The sequence below is a fragment of the Sorex araneus genome, chromosome 1 (assembly GCF_027595985.1).
Source record: "Sorex araneus isolate mSorAra2 chromosome 1, mSorAra2.pri, whole genome shotgun sequence".
Taxonomy (NCBI): Eukaryota; Metazoa; Chordata; class Mammalia; order Eulipotyphla; family Soricidae; genus Sorex; species Sorex araneus.
Window position 1 is genome coordinate 51,557,271 of NC_073302.1, and position 22,301 is coordinate 51,579,571.

At 45.0% G+C, this 22,301-nt stretch overlaps 3 protein-coding genes across 3 annotated transcripts; 2 read left to right on the forward strand and 1 right to left on the reverse strand.

Annotated features, from left to right (window-relative positions):
• Nucleotides 1–1,228: 1,228 nt before the first annotated feature.
• Nucleotides 1,229–1,816, reverse strand: LOC129399608 (interferon omega-1-like). Its single transcript, XM_055119914.1, has one exon. The coding sequence runs from the start codon at nucleotides 1,814–1,816 to the stop codon at nucleotides 1,229–1,231; it is 588 nt and encodes a 195-aa protein (XP_054975889.1).
• A 10,164-nt stretch (nucleotides 1,817–11,980) lies between these two features.
• LOC129401967 (interferon omega-1-like) lies at nucleotides 11,981–16,928 on the forward strand. The gene is made up of 3 exons (XM_055125566.1): nucleotides 11,981–12,506; nucleotides 14,864–14,883; nucleotides 16,533–16,928. Exons 1-3 carry the CDS (start codon nucleotides 11,981–11,983, stop codon nucleotides 16,926–16,928), a joined length of 942 nt encoding a protein of 313 aa, XP_054981541.1.
• A 3,165-nt stretch (nucleotides 16,929–20,093) lies between these two features.
• Nucleotides 20,094–20,681, forward strand: LOC129405908 (interferon omega-1-like). Its single transcript, XM_055143628.1, has one exon. It carries the CDS (start codon nucleotides 20,094–20,096, stop codon nucleotides 20,679–20,681), a length of 588 nt encoding a protein of 195 aa, XP_054999603.1.
• The last annotated feature ends 1,620 nt before the right edge of the window (nucleotides 20,682–22,301 follow it).

Sequence of the window (22,301 nt, forward strand, 5' to 3'; positions counted from 1 at the left end):
TGTCAGGTGCCAGATCAGTAGGACAGCGGGTAAGGAAGAATGTTGTGGAGAAATGAAATGAGATGAAACAAAGCAGGACCAAGTCTGTTTTCAGCCTTAGTGGCTGTTCCTGTGCGATTTCTGACTTTTCCTTCTTGCTGCAACCATTTCATTTTTGCAGCAGCATTTTGTCAGGTAGCCAAAACGCTCCTAGACATTCACTCCTCAACACCTCTTTTTAACATTTTGAAAAAAACTAGAGCTCCCTTTTCACTGCATTCTCTCTGGATTTTGCTAAATAGAATCCTTGAAGCTAAAACTCACAAGAGATCAGACACACCTGTTTGCATGGGTAGTAAAGTGGGAGAGTGGAGAAGGAGAAATGGAGAGATGGATTCAGTAAATCAGTCTAGGAAAGAGTGGGAGAAAGAGTGCCAGGACTCAGGGTCTGCCAATAAAGAGCAGCCACCAGACCACTCCTCACTCAAATCTCACCACCTGAGCTGAAGACTGAGTGTAAATAAGTTTCACCTCCAACATAAGGGTAACTGTTTCTCATATTTTCCAAGATGCCTTGAATCCCATGAAACCCCAGATTTTGAAAGATGTTTAAGAGAAACGAACTACTCCACAGGACTTGAGACAAATGCTTTTCTGAGATGATTTAATTGAAATGCATAAGGATTTAAGTTTTAAAAAGAACACTAAGCTAGAGAGATGGTTAAGTATTTAAGACAATTGCTCTGCATGCACTCAATGGAGTTTCTATCAGAGGCACTCTGTTTGGTTCATGAGCACCACCAGCTGTGATCCCTGAGCACAGAACCAGGAATAAGCCCTGCATAACACCAGGTGTGGCCCTCCCCCCAAAAGAAATGAATAGTTTAAATTCAGTTAGCTTCTCTTTGACAATTTAATAAATAACACTATCATAGGTGAAATAATGTTCCAAATTATAATATATCATAATGACAAAATCTATTATATATTATGAAAATAACTATAAATATGGTCAGATTGGGAATAAAATTAATAATAAGTACATAAATAAATGACATTCTGGTAATCCTCTCTGAGGACGGATAAGCTGAGGCTGAATATTTTTTAACATGCATTCAACTAATAGCATGGATAAAGTCTTAACTGAATCTTTTCAATAAATTATATGATTAAGATTGATGTAAGAGTCATTTTAAATGTCCGTAGACATGTGCAATGTCTGATGACATGTTCCTGATTGAGGTGCAGTTCACGAAGACTCCAGGTCTTCATCCTTAATGCTCCACCTTCCTTGCAAGGCTGCCGAGAGCGTCAGGGATCTCATGATTTCCACTCTGACCACCTCCCACGCACACTCGCTGTATTTCTTCTCTCGCAGGTAGCGAGCGATGCCCCGGAAGTACCTCTTCATGGCCACGGTGGAGCCCCAGAGGCCAGGGGCAGAGCCCTCGTCTGCACTCAGCTGCACCAAACACGAGTCCAGGTCTTCCAGCTGCCGGTGCAGCCCCGTGCGCAGCGGCTCCAGGAGGGCCGGGCTCCAGGCGGCCGCCGAGCCCTCTCTCAGCAAGAGCTGCAAGAGCTGCTGGAGCATCTCGTGCAGCGCAGACAGGGCCGGGGCCTTCTGCAACTGGCCGTCGGCCACCGCCTCCCAGGGGAAGCCGAAGTCTCTTCTGTCCCGCAGACAGGACAACGGGGACACTCGCCTCATCTGGCCCAGCAGCTCCAGGTTCCTCCTGCTGACCAGGACGTGGTTGTGAGGCAGGACACAGCCCAGAGAGCCAGCAGGGCCCCAGCTGAGTGGCACCAGGGCCATGAGCAGAGGCAGCAGGAGGGCCATTGGGAGCGGGAGGAAGGCGCTGGTCTGGCTGAGCTGAGCTTGGGGTGAACCCTGGAGTCTGGGTTCTCTGAAGCCGTTCTCCCAGTATACCCCTTAAATAGGGTACCCAGATTTTCACTTTTGCCCTCTACTTTTGCCCTCTACTTTTACTTCCCATTTTCTGGTTTTCATTTAAGTTTTCTCCATGTGGCATGAAACAATGTCTTAAACCTTTTTGGGGGGGAGGGGGTTAGAAAAATGTAATTTTCCCAGGGAATGTTTATGATTCAATCTAAATATATGCTTAGTAGCCATTGAAAAAGTTATTTGTGTGTAAAACAGAAGTGTGTTTAGGTAGAAATAAGAGTATAGTCACTTTTTCTTTAATGATGTTTGTTCTATATTTTAGTAACAAAGTTTTAGACCTGTGTCTCCCACTGTCTACACACTCCCTAGTTGATGTAGGAAGAATTGTGGGTGTCTATGTGTTTGGGGAAACCAGCCCTCTCTTGCAATTATCTATTAAAAACAGATAGTTTTCATTTACATTTGATTTACTGTAGAGAGTGATGTATATTAACAAAGGAGCCTCTCTGATATTTCCCTCACATTCCTGTAGGTCCATGTGGTCTCTTCACCTGGGCCAGAAGATCAGATAAACAGAAACTATGCAAGAAAGAAAAACTCAACATGTGTATGGACACAACATAAATGTTGGCTACGAAGTCTATATACAGAAATTGGTCACACAGGTCAATGGTTGCAGCTTGTCACAAATGTGTGTGTGTATGTGTGTGTACACACGCGTGCAGGTGAGAGAGGAAGAGTAGTTAGGATTGAGAAGGGATCAGTATGAAAATAATAGTTAGAACAGATCACTCTGGACAAGAACCACTGAGTGTTTAAAGTTGGTAAAGGTATATACATGATAACCTTTCAGTATCTGTACTGAAAACCATAATGCTTAAAAGGAAAGAGAGAAAACAGAGAGAAGCAGAAGGAAGAGCAGGAGGAGGATGGAAGAGGAGGAAGGAGAAGGAGGAAGAGGAGGAAGAAGAAGGAGGAAGAAGAGGAGCAAGAAGAGGAAGGGGAGGGGGTGGGAGAAGAGGTGGAGGTGTAATCACTAAACTACTAGGAATCCTGAAGCTCTCTCTTCTGCCTGCATTTTGTAGTCTCCTGCCACTACCCCATCAAGGACCAATGCCATGGCAGACGAAGGAGGTAAGGAGGGCCAGCCTGGCTGGTGATCAGTTGCCATTTATTTTATTCTCCTCACATGCTTGTTCCAGTCTCATGAAGCTCATCATTCCCATCTCCTCCTGTCTGGATCATTCAGCTCGTCCCGCTCTGACTCAGCACCAAGGTCTCTGTCTAGTCTCTCCCAACTTCCAGCAATCAGGGTAGCAACCACACCAAGGTGGGGTAGCACAATCAACATATCAAAGCCCTTTCTGATTGCTTGCAGCCAGGAGGTCAGGCTCAAGAGCAAAACCCAGAGGTTTTCTCCTTTCATTAGTACAATAAACATTTAAACTTTTATCTTAATTAATAATATTAGTCATGACCCGAACACCTGAAGAATCTGCCGCCAGTACTCGTCAATACACTGGCTCAGCTCTTCACATGCTACCTGTTCGAATGCAAGGTTCTGTCCCAATGGAAAACCAGCAGGACCATCCTGTTGTGCAAGAAGGGAGACATCCACAAAATTGGCAGCTATCACCCAATCTGCCTGTTGTCCGTCATCTACAAGTTGTTCACTCGAGTCACCCTGAGTAGAATAGGCAGAACACTAGATGAAGGACAACCATGAGAGCAAGTCGGGTTCCGAAAAGGATTCAGCACGACCAACCATATCCACACAGTGACCAAGCTCATTGAGGTTTTGCAAGAGTTCAAGATGCTGCTCTGTCTAATGTTCATCAATTTAAAGAAGGCCTTTGATTCTGTTGAGACTGAAGCAGTCATCGAAGCCCTAGCCAAATAGGGCATTCAAACTCAGTACACCAAAATCCTCCATAAGTTGTATTACAGATTCACCACCAGGATCTCACCTTTCTACAAGGAAGTGATCATTGACATAAAGAGAGGGGATAGGCAGAGTGATATCATTTCACCCAAACTCTTCAGTGCCACCCTCGAGAACATCATGCGATGACTAGAATGAGAAGGAATGGGAGTGAAGATAGACAGTTGGCAACTACACCACCTCTGCTTCGCTAATAACATCATTCTCATAACACCAAACATTAGCCAACCAGCACAAATGCTGGCCAACTTCAACCATGAGTGTGGAAAGGTCAGACTACAGCTGAACCTCACCAAAACAATGTTCATGATAACAAACTAGTCCCTGATGTTCCATTTTCTCTCAATGGAATGGAGAAAACAAAAAATATAGTTTTGTTCACTATAGCTTTATAGTATAGTTTCAAGTTGGGTAAGGTGATACCACCCAGCTTTTTATTTTTCAGTATGACTTTGGCTATTCACATCTTCTGTGGATGCATACAAACTCTGCAGCACTGAGACAATGCCCCTATTGTTCATCAATTTGCTTGAGCGGGCACAAGTAATGTCTCCACTGTGAGACTTGTTGTTACAGTTTTTGGCATATCAAATATGCCACAGGTAGCTTGCTAGACTCTGCCATGCGGGTGGGATGCTCTCAGTAGCTTGCTGGGCGAATGCAATCACTTGTATCACTTGTAGTCCCGTTGATCTTCGATTTGCTTGAGCGGGTGCCAGTAACGTCTCCATTTGTCCCTGTCGCGAGCTAGTGCAGCCCAATGATATCTGATCGCTCCAGGAACAGGAAAAGCCTCAAATCATTCATTCAGAGATATGACGAAGAAATCTGACCATCTAGTTGATGGGTGGCCATGAGGTCTTCTGACGTCCTGTGGAATCCAGTCGGTAACAGCTCTAGTCCAGCGGTCGTCTCTGAATCGCATTAGGTGACCAGCCCATCTGATTTTTGATGCCTTGGCAAATGAGATAGCATCTCTGATTTTTGACCGTCGACAGAGATCAGAACTACAGATTCCTTCTCTCACTTGAGTGAGACATGATATTCCCAGCATAGCTCTTTCGATTCCTCTTTGGGATACCTAATAGCATTCTCATCCTGTTTGCGTAGGGCCCAGGTCTCTGAGGCATATGTTAGTGCAGGAAGAACGGTGGAATAGAAAAGATGTGCCTGGAGCCGGAGATTCTTCGATCTCTTAACCACCTCTTCGACGCTCTTGAATGCATTCCACGCTGCTCTCTTTCTCCTGCACAGTTCTGCCACCAAGTCATTCCTCATGTTGATTTCTTGACCCAGGTACACATAGCTGCTGCATTCTGAGATGTTCATTCCATTGAGAGCAAATGGAGCTTCAGGGACTAATTCGTTTTCAATGAACATCGTCTTGTTGAGATTCAGCTGCAATCCTACCTTTCCACACTCGTGGTCGAAGTCGGTCAGCATTTGTGCTGCTTGGCTAATGTTTGGTGTTATGAGAACGATGTCATCAGCGAAGCAGAGGTGGTATAATTGTCAACCATCTATCTTCACTCCCATTCCTTCCCATTCCAGTCGTCGCATAATGTTCTCAAGGGCGGCACTGGAGAGTTCAGGTGAAATGGTATCACCCTGCCGCACCCCTCTCTTTACATCAATGATCACTTCCTTGTAGAATAGTGAGATCCTGATGGTGAATCCACAATACAGCTCACCGAGGATTTTGATATACTGAGTTTGGACGCCCTGTTTGGCCAGGGCTTCGATGACCACCTCAGTCTCAACAGAATTGAAGGCCTTCTTTAAGTTGATGAACATTAGACAGAGTGGCATCTTGAACTCTTGCAAAACTTCAATGAGTTTGGTCACTGTGTAGATATGGTCTATCGTGCTGAATCCCCATCGGAACCCAGCTTGCTCGCATGGTTGTCCTTCATTTAGTGTTCTGTCTATTTTATTCAGGATGACATGAGTGAACAACTTGTAGATGACAGACAGCAGGCAGATTGGGCGATAGTTGCTGATGTTGTGGATGTCTCTCTTCTTGTACAACAGAACGGTCCTACTGGTTTTCCACTGGGATGGAACCTTGCATTCAGACAGGTAGCGTGTGAAGAGTTGGGCCAGTGTATTGAAGAGTACTGGCGGCAGATTCTTCAGGTGCTCAGGTCTGACCTTGTCTGGACCAGGTGCTGTTCGAGTCTTTACCAGCAAAATGGCATGTCAGATTTCAGAAGGGAGAACGTTGGGAACGACATATCCATCCTGTGGAATTTGGTATGTGGGCAGGTAGACATGGCTGTCAAAGAGATCTGAGTAGAAGTCATGAATAATTTTCTCCATTGCCTTTCTGGAGGATATGATAGATCCATCGGGACGTCGGAGGGCAGTCATCTTGGTCTTGTAGTTGGCGAAGGACAGGCGAGCGTTGCGACTACTTTTCCTGGCTTCTGCTGCACTGGCCAACACTGCTGCTCCTCTTTCTTTGAGGTCTTCCTTTATCGCATTTCTGTACAGCTTTGTGAGCTCAGATGTTAGCTTGTGGTTGCCTGAGGCTCGCGCCAAACCACGTTGATGAATGAGCTCGAGAGTTTCCGAAGACAGGCGTTTGTTTGTGGCTTTCTCACTCTCAGCATTCTTCGCACAGACATGGAGGTGCTGAACCAGTCGATCGTATTTCTTGTCAATATTGTCACAGACGGCATCTTCCCACGTTGCTGCAACAGTGCCAAAGAGCTCCCAGTTGATGGTCATTCTGAAAGTTGTCTTCTTAAACTTAAATTTTGCAGACTTTTCTTCCCAGTCTGTGAAGTAGAATTTCGCATGAAGGAGACGGTGGTCTGATCCCGTTTGGAATTTGGGGACAACAGCAACATCGGTCAGGCATTTGATTGAATATGATGTGGTCAATTTCATTGTGGAACTGTCCACCGGTAGACTCCCATGTCCAGCGTTTAGATTCGGCCTTCTGGAACTGTGAGCTACCATGGATGGTCGACATGATGAATTCAGACAGTCTCTCGCCATGATCATTCCATTCTAGGCCATGTGTCCCAATATGGAGTTCTTCAGGCGACCTTCTCCGACATATCTTGGCATTAAAATCACCAACAATGATCTTGTAGAAGGTGTGGTCTTCTTTATAGAACTTCTCCAGTTCCATGTAGAACCTCTCAATTTCTTCTTCATCGTAGTTGGAAGTTGGTGCGTAGACGATGAAGATAGAAACTGCAGGCATTGAGCCACATCTATTCAAGCATAATTGTCCAATTCCGTTTGTTAGGCATTCGAATGAATTGATGCTTATGGCCAAGTTCGTGTTGACAAGGACACCAACGCCACCAACGCTGCTGTTGTCACATGTTCCGAGGAACAATTCTTCTCCAGTGTCGAAAATGGTGTGATGTGATTGATGTCTCCTTGTTTCGGTCAGACCAGTGATGTCGTACTTGATCTTCTGCTCTTGCACCATCAGGTCCTCGATGGATGCTTCTGATGCCAGTGTCCGTGCATTGAAAGTAGACAATCATTTTAGTCTTTCTTCATTTTGGCAGTCTAGTTCGTCCCTGAGATTTTTTCAGCCTCTCTTTGCTCATCTTTCTTAATGCTGCCATATTGGGGGCTCTTTCGGTGACAGGTGAATGAGGCCAATTGTTGTTACTGTTGTTGGCATATCGAATACGCGATGGGTAGCTTGCTAGGCTCTGCCGTGCGGGCTCAATACTCTCGGTAGCTTGCCGGGCTCTCCGAGAGGGTGAATGCAATAAAAACACTATTAGTTTTTATTTTTATTTTTGCTTTTTTTGGGTCACACCTGGCGATGCACAGGGGTTACTCCTGGCTTTGTACTCAGGAATTAATCCTGGAGGTGCTTGAGGGACCATTTAGGATGCTGGGACTGGAACCTGGATAGGCCATGTGCAAGGCAAACGCTCTACCCACAGTACTATCGCTCCAGCCCTCCTCTATTACAGTTTTAAGTCCTAGAAGAATGTTCTCTGAATTTGAATGGGCATTTCATTGAATCTACATGGTAGTTTGGGTAGGATGATAATTTTCACAATATTTATTTTTCCCATGCAAGAGAACAGAACACTTTTCCACTTCCCAAGTTCTCCTTTTAATTTTTTCTTAAGTGACATGTTTTTCATGGCCTAGATCTCCCATCTCTTTTGCTAAGTTGAATCTTAGGTATTGGATGTTTTTGGACACTATTTTGAACAGGATATACTGTTTGATCTCTCTCTCTCTCTCTTTCTCTCTCTCTCTCTCCTCTGATTCATATTTTCATATAGGAATGCGACCAATTTTTGCATATTGACTTTGTAGCCAGCCACTTTGTTATACTGGTGTTTTGTTCCAGGAGCTTTTTGGTGACCGTTTATAGTCTCCTATGTTTCTTATTATGTAACCTGCAAATTGCAATGTTCAAACTAATTTTTCAATTTGATTTTTTTGATTTCTTCTTCTTGCCTGATTGTTGTTGCTAGCAGGGGTTGTGATGACAAAACATAACTGACTGGGAAACTTTAATCAATATTAGAAATTGTTGCACACAGTTCTCGTGAGGGCAGGAATTACAAACTCATGGCTCCAGTACAGTTAAGGGAGGGCTCTCTTATACCTTAGACTGTCATGTTTGAATAATCTGGAAGTAGCTAGAAGTGTCTCTGAGGCTTTACTTAAGCCACTAATCTCCTTCCTGAGGTTGGGGGCTCCTGGGACGTAAGTACCTCCCCAAATGCCCCACTTACTAATACCATCATATCAGACACTAGGACTTGAACTTACAGATTTGGGGGAGAAGCATAACACACACATCCAGACTCTAGTATCTGCCATTTGAAGAGAAAGAGCCTACAGCTTAGAGGGATCAACTGCCTATGCAAAATGAGTCAGAATAGGAAATGACTCACTGTGCTTTGTGCATATGATTACAACCAGCATTCAACCCAGATGATAGCCACACTGGACAAACCCCTGCCAAGGTCTGCCTTAGTGTATTCTGGCTGTGCAGGTGTGATAGAACAGAGACAAAGCAAGACCAGTGAGTGTTGGAATTTGTTAAACCTTATAAGCAAGTAAAGACCTGGTCAATGCTTTACGCTTGATTAATAATTGCTATTTTATTCAACTAAACATAGTGTAATTCAGTGCAAGATTTGGACACTGTAAGGGCTTAATTTTTCTCCAATGCATTATGTCACTAACAATGTTTGCAATAAAAGCACAGGCCTATCTCAAGGTTCTAATCCAAAGGTTTCACTACTCAGTCCAGGTCCTGTTTGGCCCTCGCTGAGCTGGACTCTGCAAAGCTTTAGTTTATTCCTAGGATCCCAAGAAATCACAGAAGTCACAGTAACAACTTCCAATAAAAAAATCAGCCCTCAAAGGGTTAAAAATTACTTTATTACATGGTAGAAATTAACATCTTATTCAAGTCACACAAAATATATTCTTTTATGAGAACTTTTCAAAGAAAATCTGGGGTGTCTATTTACAAAGAGGACACCAAATCATCTACCTAGAATAGAGCAGATATTCTAATGAAAATGTAGGAAACATCACCATATTTTTGCCTGTGTAATTCTGTAATTCTTGTACTTTGCTAATTTCAGGATGTGATTTTGGCCTTGGACTGGAGCAATAGCACAGCAGTTGGGCTTTCAACTTTCACGCGGCCGCCCGGAGATCGATTCCTCCGCCCCTCTCGGAGAGCCCGGCAAGCTACTGAGAGTATGGAGCCCATACAGCAGAGCCTGGCAAGTTACTGTGCGTATTGGATATGCCACAAACAGTAACAATAAGTCTCTCAATGAGATATATTACTAGTGCCCACTTGAACAAATCGATGAGCAACGGGATGACAGTGACAGTGACAGTGAGTTTGGCCTTCGTCAGCTCAATTCCTGCTTTCCTTCTCATACCATTCAGACCTACATTTATTTATTCTTTGTGTCTACACAAAGAACTTTGTAGAACTTTGCTTTCTTAGAAAGTGAAATTAAAGAAAATTAAAGTCTAAGGTCTTGAAAATAAAAGAAAGAAATGGTGCAGCCCCTTTGTCTGTTTTAAATTCCTTTACTTGTATTTACCTCAGACCGAACCTTGACTCAATAGACCACAATTCAAGCAGAAATACTCAGAAAAATCTGTTTTTAATCCCTTGGTTTCTGGAGAAAAGGTGGGGATAGTGGAAGAGTCACCCTGAAAATGCAGAGACAAGGGGGAAGGTGCTGAAGTTTACCTTAGGAGGACAATGAAACAATTGCCCCTAGAATTGGAGAATTCTAGATTCTTTAGGTACTGCGATACATGTACCAAGTTTGGGCTGCAGTAAATGTAGCTTGAGAATTCTAACTCCAGAGGGATTGTGTTCCTAGATGCTATGTCTGCCTTGTGTATGAGGTAATGCTGGGCTTAGTATAAAAGGATGTAGGGATTAACCACTTCCCACCATTTCTACAATTTTCTGAGAAGAACCTGGATTCCTGCTGAGATCCCAGAATAGCCTGGGTGTCACCTCAGCTCTATAGTAAGAAAAGTTGAAAAAAGGATAAAGTATGTGTTATCCTGACCTTACGAGCCTATGAAAGAGAACCAATAGACATACACAAATGTCTCCAATAGGACAGTATCAGAGAAGCTCCTTTGTTAATATGCATCACCCTCTAAGTAAATCAGATTGTAAAGGAAAATGTCTCTGGTTTGTAAGGACCAAATTACAAGGGCAGGTTGGTTTCCCCAAACACAGTCACCTGCAAGCTTGGGAGAGACTGTCTTCCTACCTCATCTAAGGGTTGTGTACACAATGGAAGGCACAGGTCTGAAACTATGTTCCTTAAACATAGAAGAGCAAGAATCATAAAGAAAATAGTGAGTGCATACATATATCTACCTTTACACTGTATCACTGTATCACTGTCACCCTTTTGATCATTGATTTACTCCAGCAGGCACCAGGAATGTCTCTATTCCTCCCACCAGCCCTGAGATTTTAGCAGCCTCTTTTTGCTCATCTTACCCAACTATTGAAGGCTCTTTCAGGGTCAGGGGAATGAGACCTATTGTTACTGTTTTTGGAATATCGAATATGCCACGGGTAGCTTCCCCGTCTCTGCCTGTGGCAGTGGTATACTCTCGGTAGCTTGCCTGGCTCATTGAGAGGTGCATATATATGTGTATATATATATATTTATTCATTTTACTCTCTATGATTTATTGCCTACTGTCTGAGCTTCATCAAGTATGGTGTGGTAATTATGGAAAATGGGTAGGAAGTGTCTTATAATGTGTCCAGGAAAGCATCCTAGAGCATGTTGGTGGTTGGGTAGTGGAGGTCAGCTGCTGGGGCTCGGTCCTTTGAGTGGGGAGGGTTCTCACCCACCCCTTTCTGGGGCACCCTGAGTGTAAACAGTCTGGATTGTATCTGGTGGCATGGCTATGGGGGCCTCATTTAATACTTCCATCTGGGAGGAACAGCCATTGAGATCTGAAGGTGGTCTATGAGGAGATTATCTGGTGCCGGCAGGGTGTGGCAGGGTATGGTTTATGGGAGTGATCACTGGAGATTGGGGGATAGCAAGCAGAGGATCTCTGCTTCTAGGTCTGTTGAGTCCAGAGTCCAAGGTCACAAAGTTTCGCATTATCTGGGTTCCATGGGACTTCATTCATGCGTGAGGCTCGGCCAGAACATCCGGAAAGCGGCCTAGAGCGTGATGGCACTTGGGTAGTGGAGGTCGGCTGGCATGGCTGGTCCCTTGAGGTAGAGAGGTTTCTCACCCGCTCACCTCTGGGGTGCCCCGGGTGAAAACAGCCTGGTGTGGAGTCCGGTGGCATGGCTATGGGGGCCTTGTTTTATACTCCCATCTGTGAGGAGCAGCCGTTGAGAACCTATACACTAATGGCATGAAAACAAAGATTTTTCAATGGCTGCTGAACTTACTTTTGGGTTGAGTCATACACACTTCCTATTAATTTTGTGACTCACCAAAACAAATGTTTTAGCTCTTGCTTGAAGTCAATGAAGTGTCATTGAAGATACTTCTATGAAAAACCATAAAATGGATGTAAAACACAGCAGTGGGTAGCCTATTTGAGGGTGACACTCAGATAACATCATCAGAGAATCCAGACTCCAAGCTCAGCTCAGCCAGACCAGCGCCTTCCTCCCGCTCCCAATGGCCCTCCTGCTGCCTCTGCTCATGGCCCTGGTGCCACTCAGCTGGGGCCCTGCTGGCTCTCTGGGCTGTGTCCTGCCTCACAACCACGTCCTGGTCAGCAGGAGGAACCTGGAGCTGCTGGGCCAGATGAGGAGAGTGTCCCCGTTGTCCTGTCTGCGGGACAGAAGAGACTTCGGCTTCCCCTGGGAGGCGGTGGCCGACGGCCAGTTGCAGAAGGCCCCGGCCCTGTCTGCGCTGCACGAGATGCTCCAGCAGCTCTTGCAGCTCTTGCTGAGAGAGGGCTCGGCGGCCGCCTGGAGCCCGGCCCTCCTGGAGCCGCTGCGCACGGGGCTGCACCGGCAGCTGGAAGACCTGGACTCGTGTTTGGTGCAGCTGAGTGCAGACGAGGGCTCTGCCCCTGGCCTCTGGGGCTCCACCGTGGCCATGAAGAGGTACTTCCGGGGCATCGCTCGCTACCTGAGAGAGAAGAAATACAGCGAGTGTGCGTGGGAGGTGGTCAGAGTGGAAATCTTGAGATCCCTTGATGCTCTCAGCAGCCTTGCAAAGAAGGAGGAGCATTAAGGATGAAGTCATCCCTAATGAAGTCATCCCAGAATCATCTTGAACTGAAACTTAATCAGAAACTTGTCACAGCACTGTTGCACATGTCTATGTACATTTGAAAAGACTCTTAGATCAATTTTATTTTTTTAAATTTATTTTATTTGTATAAAGTCCATTATTGTTACTGTTACTGTTTTTGGGATATCGAATACGCTATGGGTAGCTTGCCAGGTTCTGCTGTGTGGACGGGATACTCTCAGCAGCTTGCCATGCTCTTCCAGAGCAACAGAGCTTTTTAGGGTGGCCTCTAATCGCCCTTACAGGTGCTCCAATTCTACCGAATGCAAGCATTTTTTTTCCAATAGCTTAATGCTTAGCTACATAAATTTTATTCTATTTCTCAGTTTATTTAATATTTTTCTTCATGAACCACACTAAACTCATAGGTTCTATTATTGCATTATAAAATAAGACCAGTAATTAAAAGTAAGACTAAAAATGAATTGTTATCCAAACTGGGAGATTTCTTAAATATAAAATGAATTAGTATAAAGTATATATGATAAACCTAATAATTGTATGTTAATTATAAAATTCAAATTGCATATTACATGTTTTATTTTCTACATATTAAGGCTGCAAATAGAACAAGAAAGTTGTATGTAAAAGAAAACAAGCTCCTAAAACTTCATACTGTCATCAATTATTGGAAATTGTATGACTACATGCTTAGCTATATAAATTTTATTTTTTATTTTTTATAGCTAAGAAGCAACCGGACTTTAAACTATACATACCTCTTTTTTTTTTTTTTTTTTTTTTTTGCTTTTTGGGTCACACCTGGCAATTCACAGGGGTTACTCCTGGGTTTGCACTCAGGAATTACCCCTGGCCGTGCTCAGGGGACCTTACGGGATGCTGGGATTTGAACCCAGGTCGGCCGAGTGCAAGGCAAACGTCCTACCCGCTGTGCTATCTCTCCAGCCCCTATACATATCTCTTTTTGGGAGGCAATACCTGGTGTTTTCCAGGGCTAACTCTGGTTCTGTGCTCAGAGAATCACTCCTGGTGGTGCTCTGTGAACTGTACAGGGTGCCAGCGATCAAATCTGGACTGGCTGCATGCAAAGCCAGTGCCTTAAACACTGTACCACCTCTCCATCAGATGCAGCAGCGTTTTAATTTTTAAAACTTAAATACTTAAGTGCTTTGATTAAATGACCTCAGGAGAGCATTTGTCTCAATTCCTGTGGAGTACTTCTATCTCTGGTCAATATCTTTCAAAATCTCGGGTTCCATGGAATTCAAGGCACCTGGTTTACTAGGGGAAATGGTTACCGTTTTGTTGGAGATGAAACTGACTTACACTTAATCTTCAGCTCGAGTGGGTGAGATTTTGTGTGAGGAGTGGTCTGCTAGAGGGAAGTGGGAAGGACAGCTACTCTATATTGGCAGATCCTGAGACTTGGTACTCTCTCTCCCAACCTCTCCTGGACTGATTTACTGAAGCCATCTCTCCATTTCTCCTTCTCCACTCCCTCCACCTTACTGCCCATGCACACAGGCATGTTTGATTTCTTGCCAGTTCTAGCTTCAAGGTTTCTATTTGGCAAAATCAGAGAGAAAGTGTAGTGAGAAGAGAGTCCTACATTTTTTTCAAAATGTTGAAAAGAGGTTTTGGGGAGTGAATGTTCTAGGGGTATGTTGGTGACCTGACAAAATGCTGCTGCAAAAATGAAATGGATGCAGAGTCAAGAAGGAAAAGGCAGGAATTGCACAGGGCCAGCTGTAAAGCTGAAAGCTGACCTTGTTCTGCTATGTTTCATCTTATTTCAATTCTCCACAATGTCCTTCCTTACCCACGGTCCTATGACTCAGGCACCTGAAATAAACTATTTGAAGAGAGTATATAGATCAAAAGGTATCACAAAACATGGTAAAGAAGAAGAGCCATTTTCAAAATATGATCAGTAGGTTGCTTCCATTGTAACCAAAAAATATGCAATTAAGGATATGTGCTATGTCAGGCTGGAGTGATCCTACAGTGGGCAGGGTGGTTGCATGCTATGGATGGCGATCATTTCCCAGCACCCCAATAGATTCCCCATGCCTCATCAGGAGTCATCCCCGAGTTTCCAATCAGGAGTAAGCTCTGAGCACTGCCAGGTAACCACAAACAAACGTCACAAGTATCACAAAGTGGGTTCAAGTGAAAAAATAATTTAAATTAAAGTTACAGAAATCTTTCCCTGAAGGAACAGAAAATATCCAATATGTCAAAACTCTCCGGGGGAAAGATTAAATTTGAAAGAGTAAATTTGAAAATATTAAAAAAAACCTGCTTCCACCAAATATCAAGAAAAATTTTATAGTTAAATGAATTTAAACATCTTCATCATCATCATCATCATCATCATCATCATCATCATCATCCTGTTGATAGTCAAATTTCTCAAGTGGTCTCAGTAACATCTCCCCATTCATCCTAGCCCTGAGATTTTAGAAGCCTCTCTTTGCTCGTCCTTTCCAGTAGTGCCACATTGGAGGCTCTTTCAGGGTCAGGGGAATGAGACCCATCATTGTTACTGGTTTTGGCATATGAATACGCCATGGGGAGTTTGCAAGGCTCTCCCATGTGGACAGGAAGCTCTTGGCAACTTGCCAGGTTCTCCCAGAGGGAGACCTAGGCTATAAGATGTCCTCTGGGAGCTTGGTTTTAAAGTCTCTGGATGTTGGCCGTTGGTGGGATTACATGGCGATGGGGGCAGTCCCTGAGTGTGACCTCCTAGCTACTGGAAGATGGGAAATCTGGGCGGAGGAGGCCCAGTCCCGATCTGAGCAGGCTTAGAGGTCTCAGGCCTGGGTCCCACATACCTGGGTTCCACTGCCGGTTCCTTCATGCGTGAGGCTCGTCTGAATGTGTGGAGAGGGGCCTTGAGCATGGCTATGGCTAGGCTATGGCTAGGCTCCGGAGGTCTTTGGTGGTGGAAACTCTGCTGGGGCAGGTAGGGAACCTGAAGCCCACCCCCTCCAAGGGCCCAGGGAAGACAGCCAGGCACAGGAACAAGAGACTCTCTGTACCACTCTTAAGGAGCTTGGTTTTAAAGTCTCTGCAAGTTGGTCTTGGACAAGCCTCACACATGAAGGAACAGGTCCCAGGTGTGTGGGACTTGGGGGCTGAGACCTCCAAGCCTGCTCTAATCGGGACTGGGCCTCTTCCACCCAGATTTCCCACCTTCCAGTAGCTAGAAGGTCATACCCAGGGACTGCCCCCAGTGCCGTGTAATCCCACCAAGGGCCATAAACATAAATATGAAATTTAATTACCCAAGTAAACATTATTTAAAGATTAGGGATAAAATATAGTTTTATGTAAGTATGAATTTTAATTTTGAATGTTTTGATTTTTTAAGTTTAATTTACTTAACATAAATATTATTAAAGCAAAAACTGCTCCAAGTTTCAATATCTAAATATTAAAAACTATATTAGAAATTAAGTCACTATTCATACAATTATTTAATCTCTACATGTTTGGACAGGCCTCATGCATGAAGGTACCGGCAGAGGAACCCAGGTGTGTGTAATCCCATCAACGGCCAACATCCAGAGACTTAAAAGCAAGCTTGGCCGCGCGATATCTTTAGCCTGCTTCTCCCTTTGGGAGAAACTGGCAGTCTTCTGAGAGTTTCCTGCCTACATGGGACAGCCTTGCAAGCTTCCCACGGTGCATTTATATGCAAAATCCAATAACAAGCTGGATCTCATTCCCCTGACCCTGAAGAGCCCCCAGTGCAACATCGTTGGGAGGGCCAAGTCCAGATGGACTTTTAAGATCTCAGGAAAGGACAAAATGAGATGTTACTGGGCCCGCCCGAGAAATCGGTGTTTAACGGGCTATCGTGATCGTGATTCAATTATTAATCATTAATGAAATTATTTGAAGTAGCCTAATACAACTTCGATTTTCATCGTTTAGTATTGCCCGCAATAAACTCTGGTGAGAGAGTCCCGGGACTGTGCCTGGCTGCCCCCAGCGCATCCTCCAGGACTTCTGGCCCCTGGGGTCGCGCCCGCCCTCACCCGGGGCCTTCCCGGGACCGCGAGGCGCTGCAGCTGTGCCCGCGCCTTGGCTCACAATTCGCACTCACGGCGCGGAAACGTCCGATTCTGCGCGAACCAACAACCACGCCCGGATCCTCAGTCTCCCCTCTCTCAAAAACCCCAACAGTTGCCTAAAAACGGTTTTGCTGGCGTTTCCGGGAGAGTCAAGCACCGAACCAGGCGGAGAGCAGCCGGGCAATCGTAGCGATGCGCGGGCGATGCGCATCTGCCCGGGCGATGCGCCGGCGAAGGAGCTGCGGCGGCGGCCGCGGCGGCGCTGGGCTTCAGTGCACTATTAAAGCTGCCGGCCGGCCGCGATGTCCACTCAGCAACGCGCCTGGGCTGCTAACTTGGACGCGTGCCAAAACGCCCAGAAACGGCACCCGCGCGCCCTCTCGTGGCCATCCGAAGGATCCCGCTTCCAGGGACCCAGAGAAAAGGCGCTGCCAGTAGAAATCACCGTGCCAGCGCGCCCCCTCGAGGACGCTCAGGGAAGCACTGAAGCTCGCCATGGTCCCCAAGTACTTGCTGATGGCAGGAGTGATGCTCTACCTCCTCCCTGCCTGCTCTCAAGAATGGAGCCAGACTCTGGAAAACAGTGAAAAGAGGGAAATCGCTAGGCTTCTGAGCCAACTGCAAAACATTCCGTCTCACTCATGCCTGAATGACAGAGCACACTTCCAATTTCCTTGGAAGAGAGGCAATAGCACCCCAATCCAGAAGAGTCAAGGCATCTGTTTCTACCAACTGATGCTCCAGCACATCTTCATGCTCTTCCGCACTGAGCACAGTCTCGCTGCCTGGACCCGCAGCGTCCTGGAGAAGCTACTCTCTAGCCTTCATCACAGCCTGGAACATCTAGAGCCCAGAGCACAGGGCAGCCCAGCTTGTCTCTCTTCGGGAATGAAAGAACTTGTGAGAAAGTACTTCCGAAGAATCAAGCTCTATCTGAATCAAAAGAAATATAGTGCATGTGCCTGGGAGATTGTCAGGGTGGAAATTCAAACCTCCTTTTTCCTCATGAAACAATCATCAAAGAGAATATAGCACACCAGAAGAAGGGTGTTATTTGGCATTCTCAAATCAATTCAAATGCGGTTAAGACCCCAAAGGAAAATAATATATGTATCATCAGGCAAATATTTGAGAGCCAACAGGTGGCATTATATTAGAAATATATTATCAACTATCTGTTAAAGAGAATAACATGATCAATTTTATTAAATAAATAATTTTTATAACTATAAATTGTATTGAAATTCTTGGGAATGTGGGTGGTAGCACCCATTCACAGTGCTTGCAAGGCACTCCCATGCCTCTGTGTTTATTTGTAAACTCTTTCTTTGTGCTCTACTTCCCTAACCAGTCAATCACCTTTACCTCCTAACCAGACTCTGTTAACTTGTAAATATTGCTTTTCTCTTCTCCTTATGTCCTTTGCATAGTTAATTCAGAGTAATCTACTTTTGTATTTTCTAAAACTGGAAGACAGTTAATGTTATACTTTTGTAAGCTGGGAATTAATTTATTCAGAAAGATATTCACTCCTGGGCATCTGTTTTCTCGACTTAAGCCTCAGTTGCCCTTACTTCCTAGCATTCAAAAGCAGGGTCCCTACGAGGGACTGAATGGACCCAGGGCAAGCTGTGACCTACTATGGCATTGAAATGGGCCAGGCCAAAGAGCCATAATAATTATAAGTTAAGAATATGGTCATGGACAAATTGTGTCATGATCCAAAAAGTAACAACTAGATTAGGACCCTGCTAGGGTTAGGAAAGATTAATCTGGCCTGAGCACTGTAGTCTGAGATCTCTCGCGAGATGTCCCCAAGAGAGCGTCCCCTACAAGCTTAATTTATTTCTTACTGTGTCCATACAACATGACTAATATTATTAATTAAGATGAATGTTTAAATGGTTATTGGACTAATGAAAGGAGAAAAAAAATCCCTGGGTGGTATTTCGCCCTTGAGCTGGATCTCCTGGCTGCAGGTGGTCAGAAGGCTTTGATATGTTGATTGTGCTACCCCACCTAGATGTGTGGTTGCTACCCCCAATGCTGGGAATTGGGAGAGACTAGAGAGAGACCAAGGCAGCGAGTCAGAGTGCAGAGAGATGAGCAAGGGAGACAGGAGGAGATGGGAATGAGGAGCTTAGTGAGATTGGGACAGGCATGAGGGGAGAATGAAATAAACAGCACCTTATCACCAGCCAGCCTGACCCTCTTTCCTCCTTCGTCCGTCCATGGCATTGGGCGTCCTGGATAGGGTAGTGGCATGAGACTACAGATTGCAGGTGGAGAGAGAGAGCTGTGGGATTCCTAGTTGTTTAGTGATTGCACTTCCTCCTCTTTCCCCTCCTTCTCCTCCTTTCTCCTCTTCCTTCGTCCTCTTCCTCCTCTTCCTCCTCCTCTTTCCCACTCCTCCACCTCCTCCTTCCACTTCTCCTTCTCCTCCTTCTCCTCCTCTTCTCTCGATCTGTTTTTCTAACTTTCCTTCTGAGCACTATGGTTCTCAATACAGAAGGTTATCATGTATATAACTTGACCAACTATAAACACTCAGTGGTTCTGTCCAGAGTGATCTATTCTAATTGTTATTGTCATACTGGTCTCTTATCAATTCTAACTGCTCTTCCCCTCTCACCTGCCCGGCGTGAGCACACAGACACACACAGACACAAAGACACACACATTTGTGACAAGCTCTAACCATTGACCAGTGTGACCAATTTCTGTATACAGACTTTGGAGCCAACGTTTATGTTGTGTCTACACACATGTTGAATTTTGCTTTCTTGCATAGTTTCTATTTATCCTGACCTTATGGCCCTAGTGAAGAGAACCACATGGACCTATAGGAATGTCTCTAATAGGGAATTATCAGAGAAGCTCCTTTGGTAATATACATCACTCTCTACGTAAATCAAAAGTAAATGAAAACTACCTTTGTTTTTACTAGAGAACTGCAAGGGAGGGCTGGTTTCCCCAAACACTTACAGACACCCACAATTCTTTCTACATCAACTAAGGAGTGAGTAGACAGTGGTAGACATAGGTCTAAAACTGTTTCTAAAAGATAGCAGAGCAAATATAATTAACAAAAAAGTAAGTATACTTTTATGCCTACCTTAACACACTTCTGTCGTTCAGAGAAAGAACTTTTTCAATGGCTGCCAAGCATACATTTGGATTGAGTCATACAAATTTCCTGGGAAAATTACATTTTTCTGCCCCCCAACCCCCCACCAAACGTTTAAGACATTGTTTCATGCCACATGGAGAAAACTTAAATGAAAACTAGAAAATGGGAAGTAAAAGTAGAGGGCAAAAGTAGAGGGCAAAAGTGAAAATCTGGGTACCCTATTTAAGGGGTATACTGGGAGAGCGTCTTCAGAGAACCCAGACTCCAGGGTTCACCCCAAGCTCAGCTCAGCCAGACCAGCGCCTTCCTCCCGCTCCCAATGGCCCTCCTGCTGCCTCTGCTCATGGCCCTGGTGCCACTCAGCTGGGGCCCTGCTGGCTCTCTGGGCTGTGTCCTGCCTCACAACCACGTCCTGGTCAGCAGGAGGAACCTGGAGCTGCTGGGCCAGATGAGGCGAGTGTCCCCGTTGTCCTGTCTGCGGGACAGAAGAGACTTCGGCTTCCCCTGGGAGGCGGTGGCCGACGGCCAGTTGCAGAAGGCCCCGGCCCTGTCTGCGCTGCACGAGATGCTCCAGCAGCTCTTGCAGCTCTTGCTGAGAGAGGGCTCGGCGGCCGCCTGGAGCCCGGCCCTCCTGGAGCCGCTGCGCACGGGGCTGCACCGGCAGCTGGAAGACCTGGACTCGTGTTTGGTGCAGCTGAGTGCAGACGAGGGCTCTGCCCCTGGCCTCTGGGGCTCCACCGTGGCCATGAAGAGGTACTTCCGGGGCATCGCTCGCTACCTGCGAGAGAAGAAATACAGCGAGTGTGCGTGGGAGGTGGTCAGAGTGGAAATCATGAGATCCCTGACGCTCTCGGCAGCCTTGCAAGGAAGGTGGAGCATTAAGGATGAAGACCTGGAGTCTTCGTGAACTGCACCTCAATCAGGAACATGTCATCAGACATTGCACATGTCTACGGACATTTAAAATGACTCTTACATCAATTTAATTTATATAATTTATTGAAATGATTCAGCTGGTACTTTATCCATGTTATTACATACATGAATACATGTTGAATACGTGTTAAAAAATATTCAGCCTCAGAAAGGTTCCTCAGAGAGGATCACCCAGATGTTATTTATTTATGTATTTATTATTTATTTGATTCTCAATCTGATATTTATTATTTTATATAATATATTTTGTTACTATAATGCATTAAAATTTGGAACATTATTTTACCTATAATAGTGTTATTTATTAAATTGTCAAAGAGAAGCTAACTGAATTTAAATTATTCATTTCTTTTTTGGGGTGGCCACCCTTGGTGTTACACAGGGCTTACTCCTGGTTCTGTGCTCAGGGATCACTCCTGGTGGTGCTCCCATGAACCAAACAGAGTGCCTCTGATAGAATCTCAGTTGAATGCATACAAGCAACTATCTTAAATGCTCAACCATCTCTCCAGCTGAGTGTTCTTTTTAAAACTTAAATCCTCATGCGTTTCAATTAAATCACCTCAGAAAAGTATTTGTCTTGAGTCTGGTGGAGTAGTTCATTTCCTATAAACATATTTCAAAATCTGGGGTTTCATGGGATTCAAGGCATCTTGGAAAATATGAGAAATGGTTACCCTTATGTTGGAGGTGAAACTTATTTACACTCAGTCTTCAGCTCAGGTTTGAGTGAGGAGTGGTCTGATGGCTGCTCTTTATTGGCAGATCCTGAGTCCTGGCACTCTTTCTCCCATCCTCTCCCGGACTGATTTACTGAATCCATCTCTCCATTTCTCCTTCTCCACTCCCTCCACCTTACTACCATGCACACAGGCATGTGTGATCTCTTGTGAGTTTTAGCTTCAAGGATTCTATTTGGCAAAATCCAGAGAGAATGTAGTGGATAGGGAGCTCTAGGCTTTTTCAAAATGTTGAAAAGAGGTTTTGAGGAGTGATTGTTCTAGGGGCATTTTGGCTGCCGGACAAAATGCTGCTGCAAAAATGAAATGGTTGCAGAATCAAGAAGGAAAAGGCAGGAATTGCACAGAAACATCAGTAAAGGCTGAAAGCCGACTTGGTCCTGCTTCGTTTCATTTCATTTCACTTCTCCACAACATCCTTCCTTACCCGCTGTCCTACTGATCTGGCACCTGACATAAATTATTCAAAGAAAGTACATAGGTCATAAGGTATCACTAAAACATAGCAAAGAAGAAGAGTCATTTTGAAAATATGATTGGTAAGTTTGCTTCTAGTATAACCAAAACATTTACAGTAAGAATGTGTTAATTAGGTAAGGCTGGACTGATCATACAGTGGGCAGGGTGCTTGCCTGCGGCAGACAGCGTTCAATTCCCAGCACCCCAAATGACTCCCCAAGCCTCACCTGGAGTCATCCCCGAATCTCCAGCCAGGATTAAGCTCTGAGCACTGCCAGGTGGCCTCAAACAACCACAGACAACATATAGAGGGTTTGAGTGAAAAAAATTTTAATGACCTGTGCCGGGAACCAATGCCTAAGAACAGCCAAAAACCCATGCCTGGGAACCAA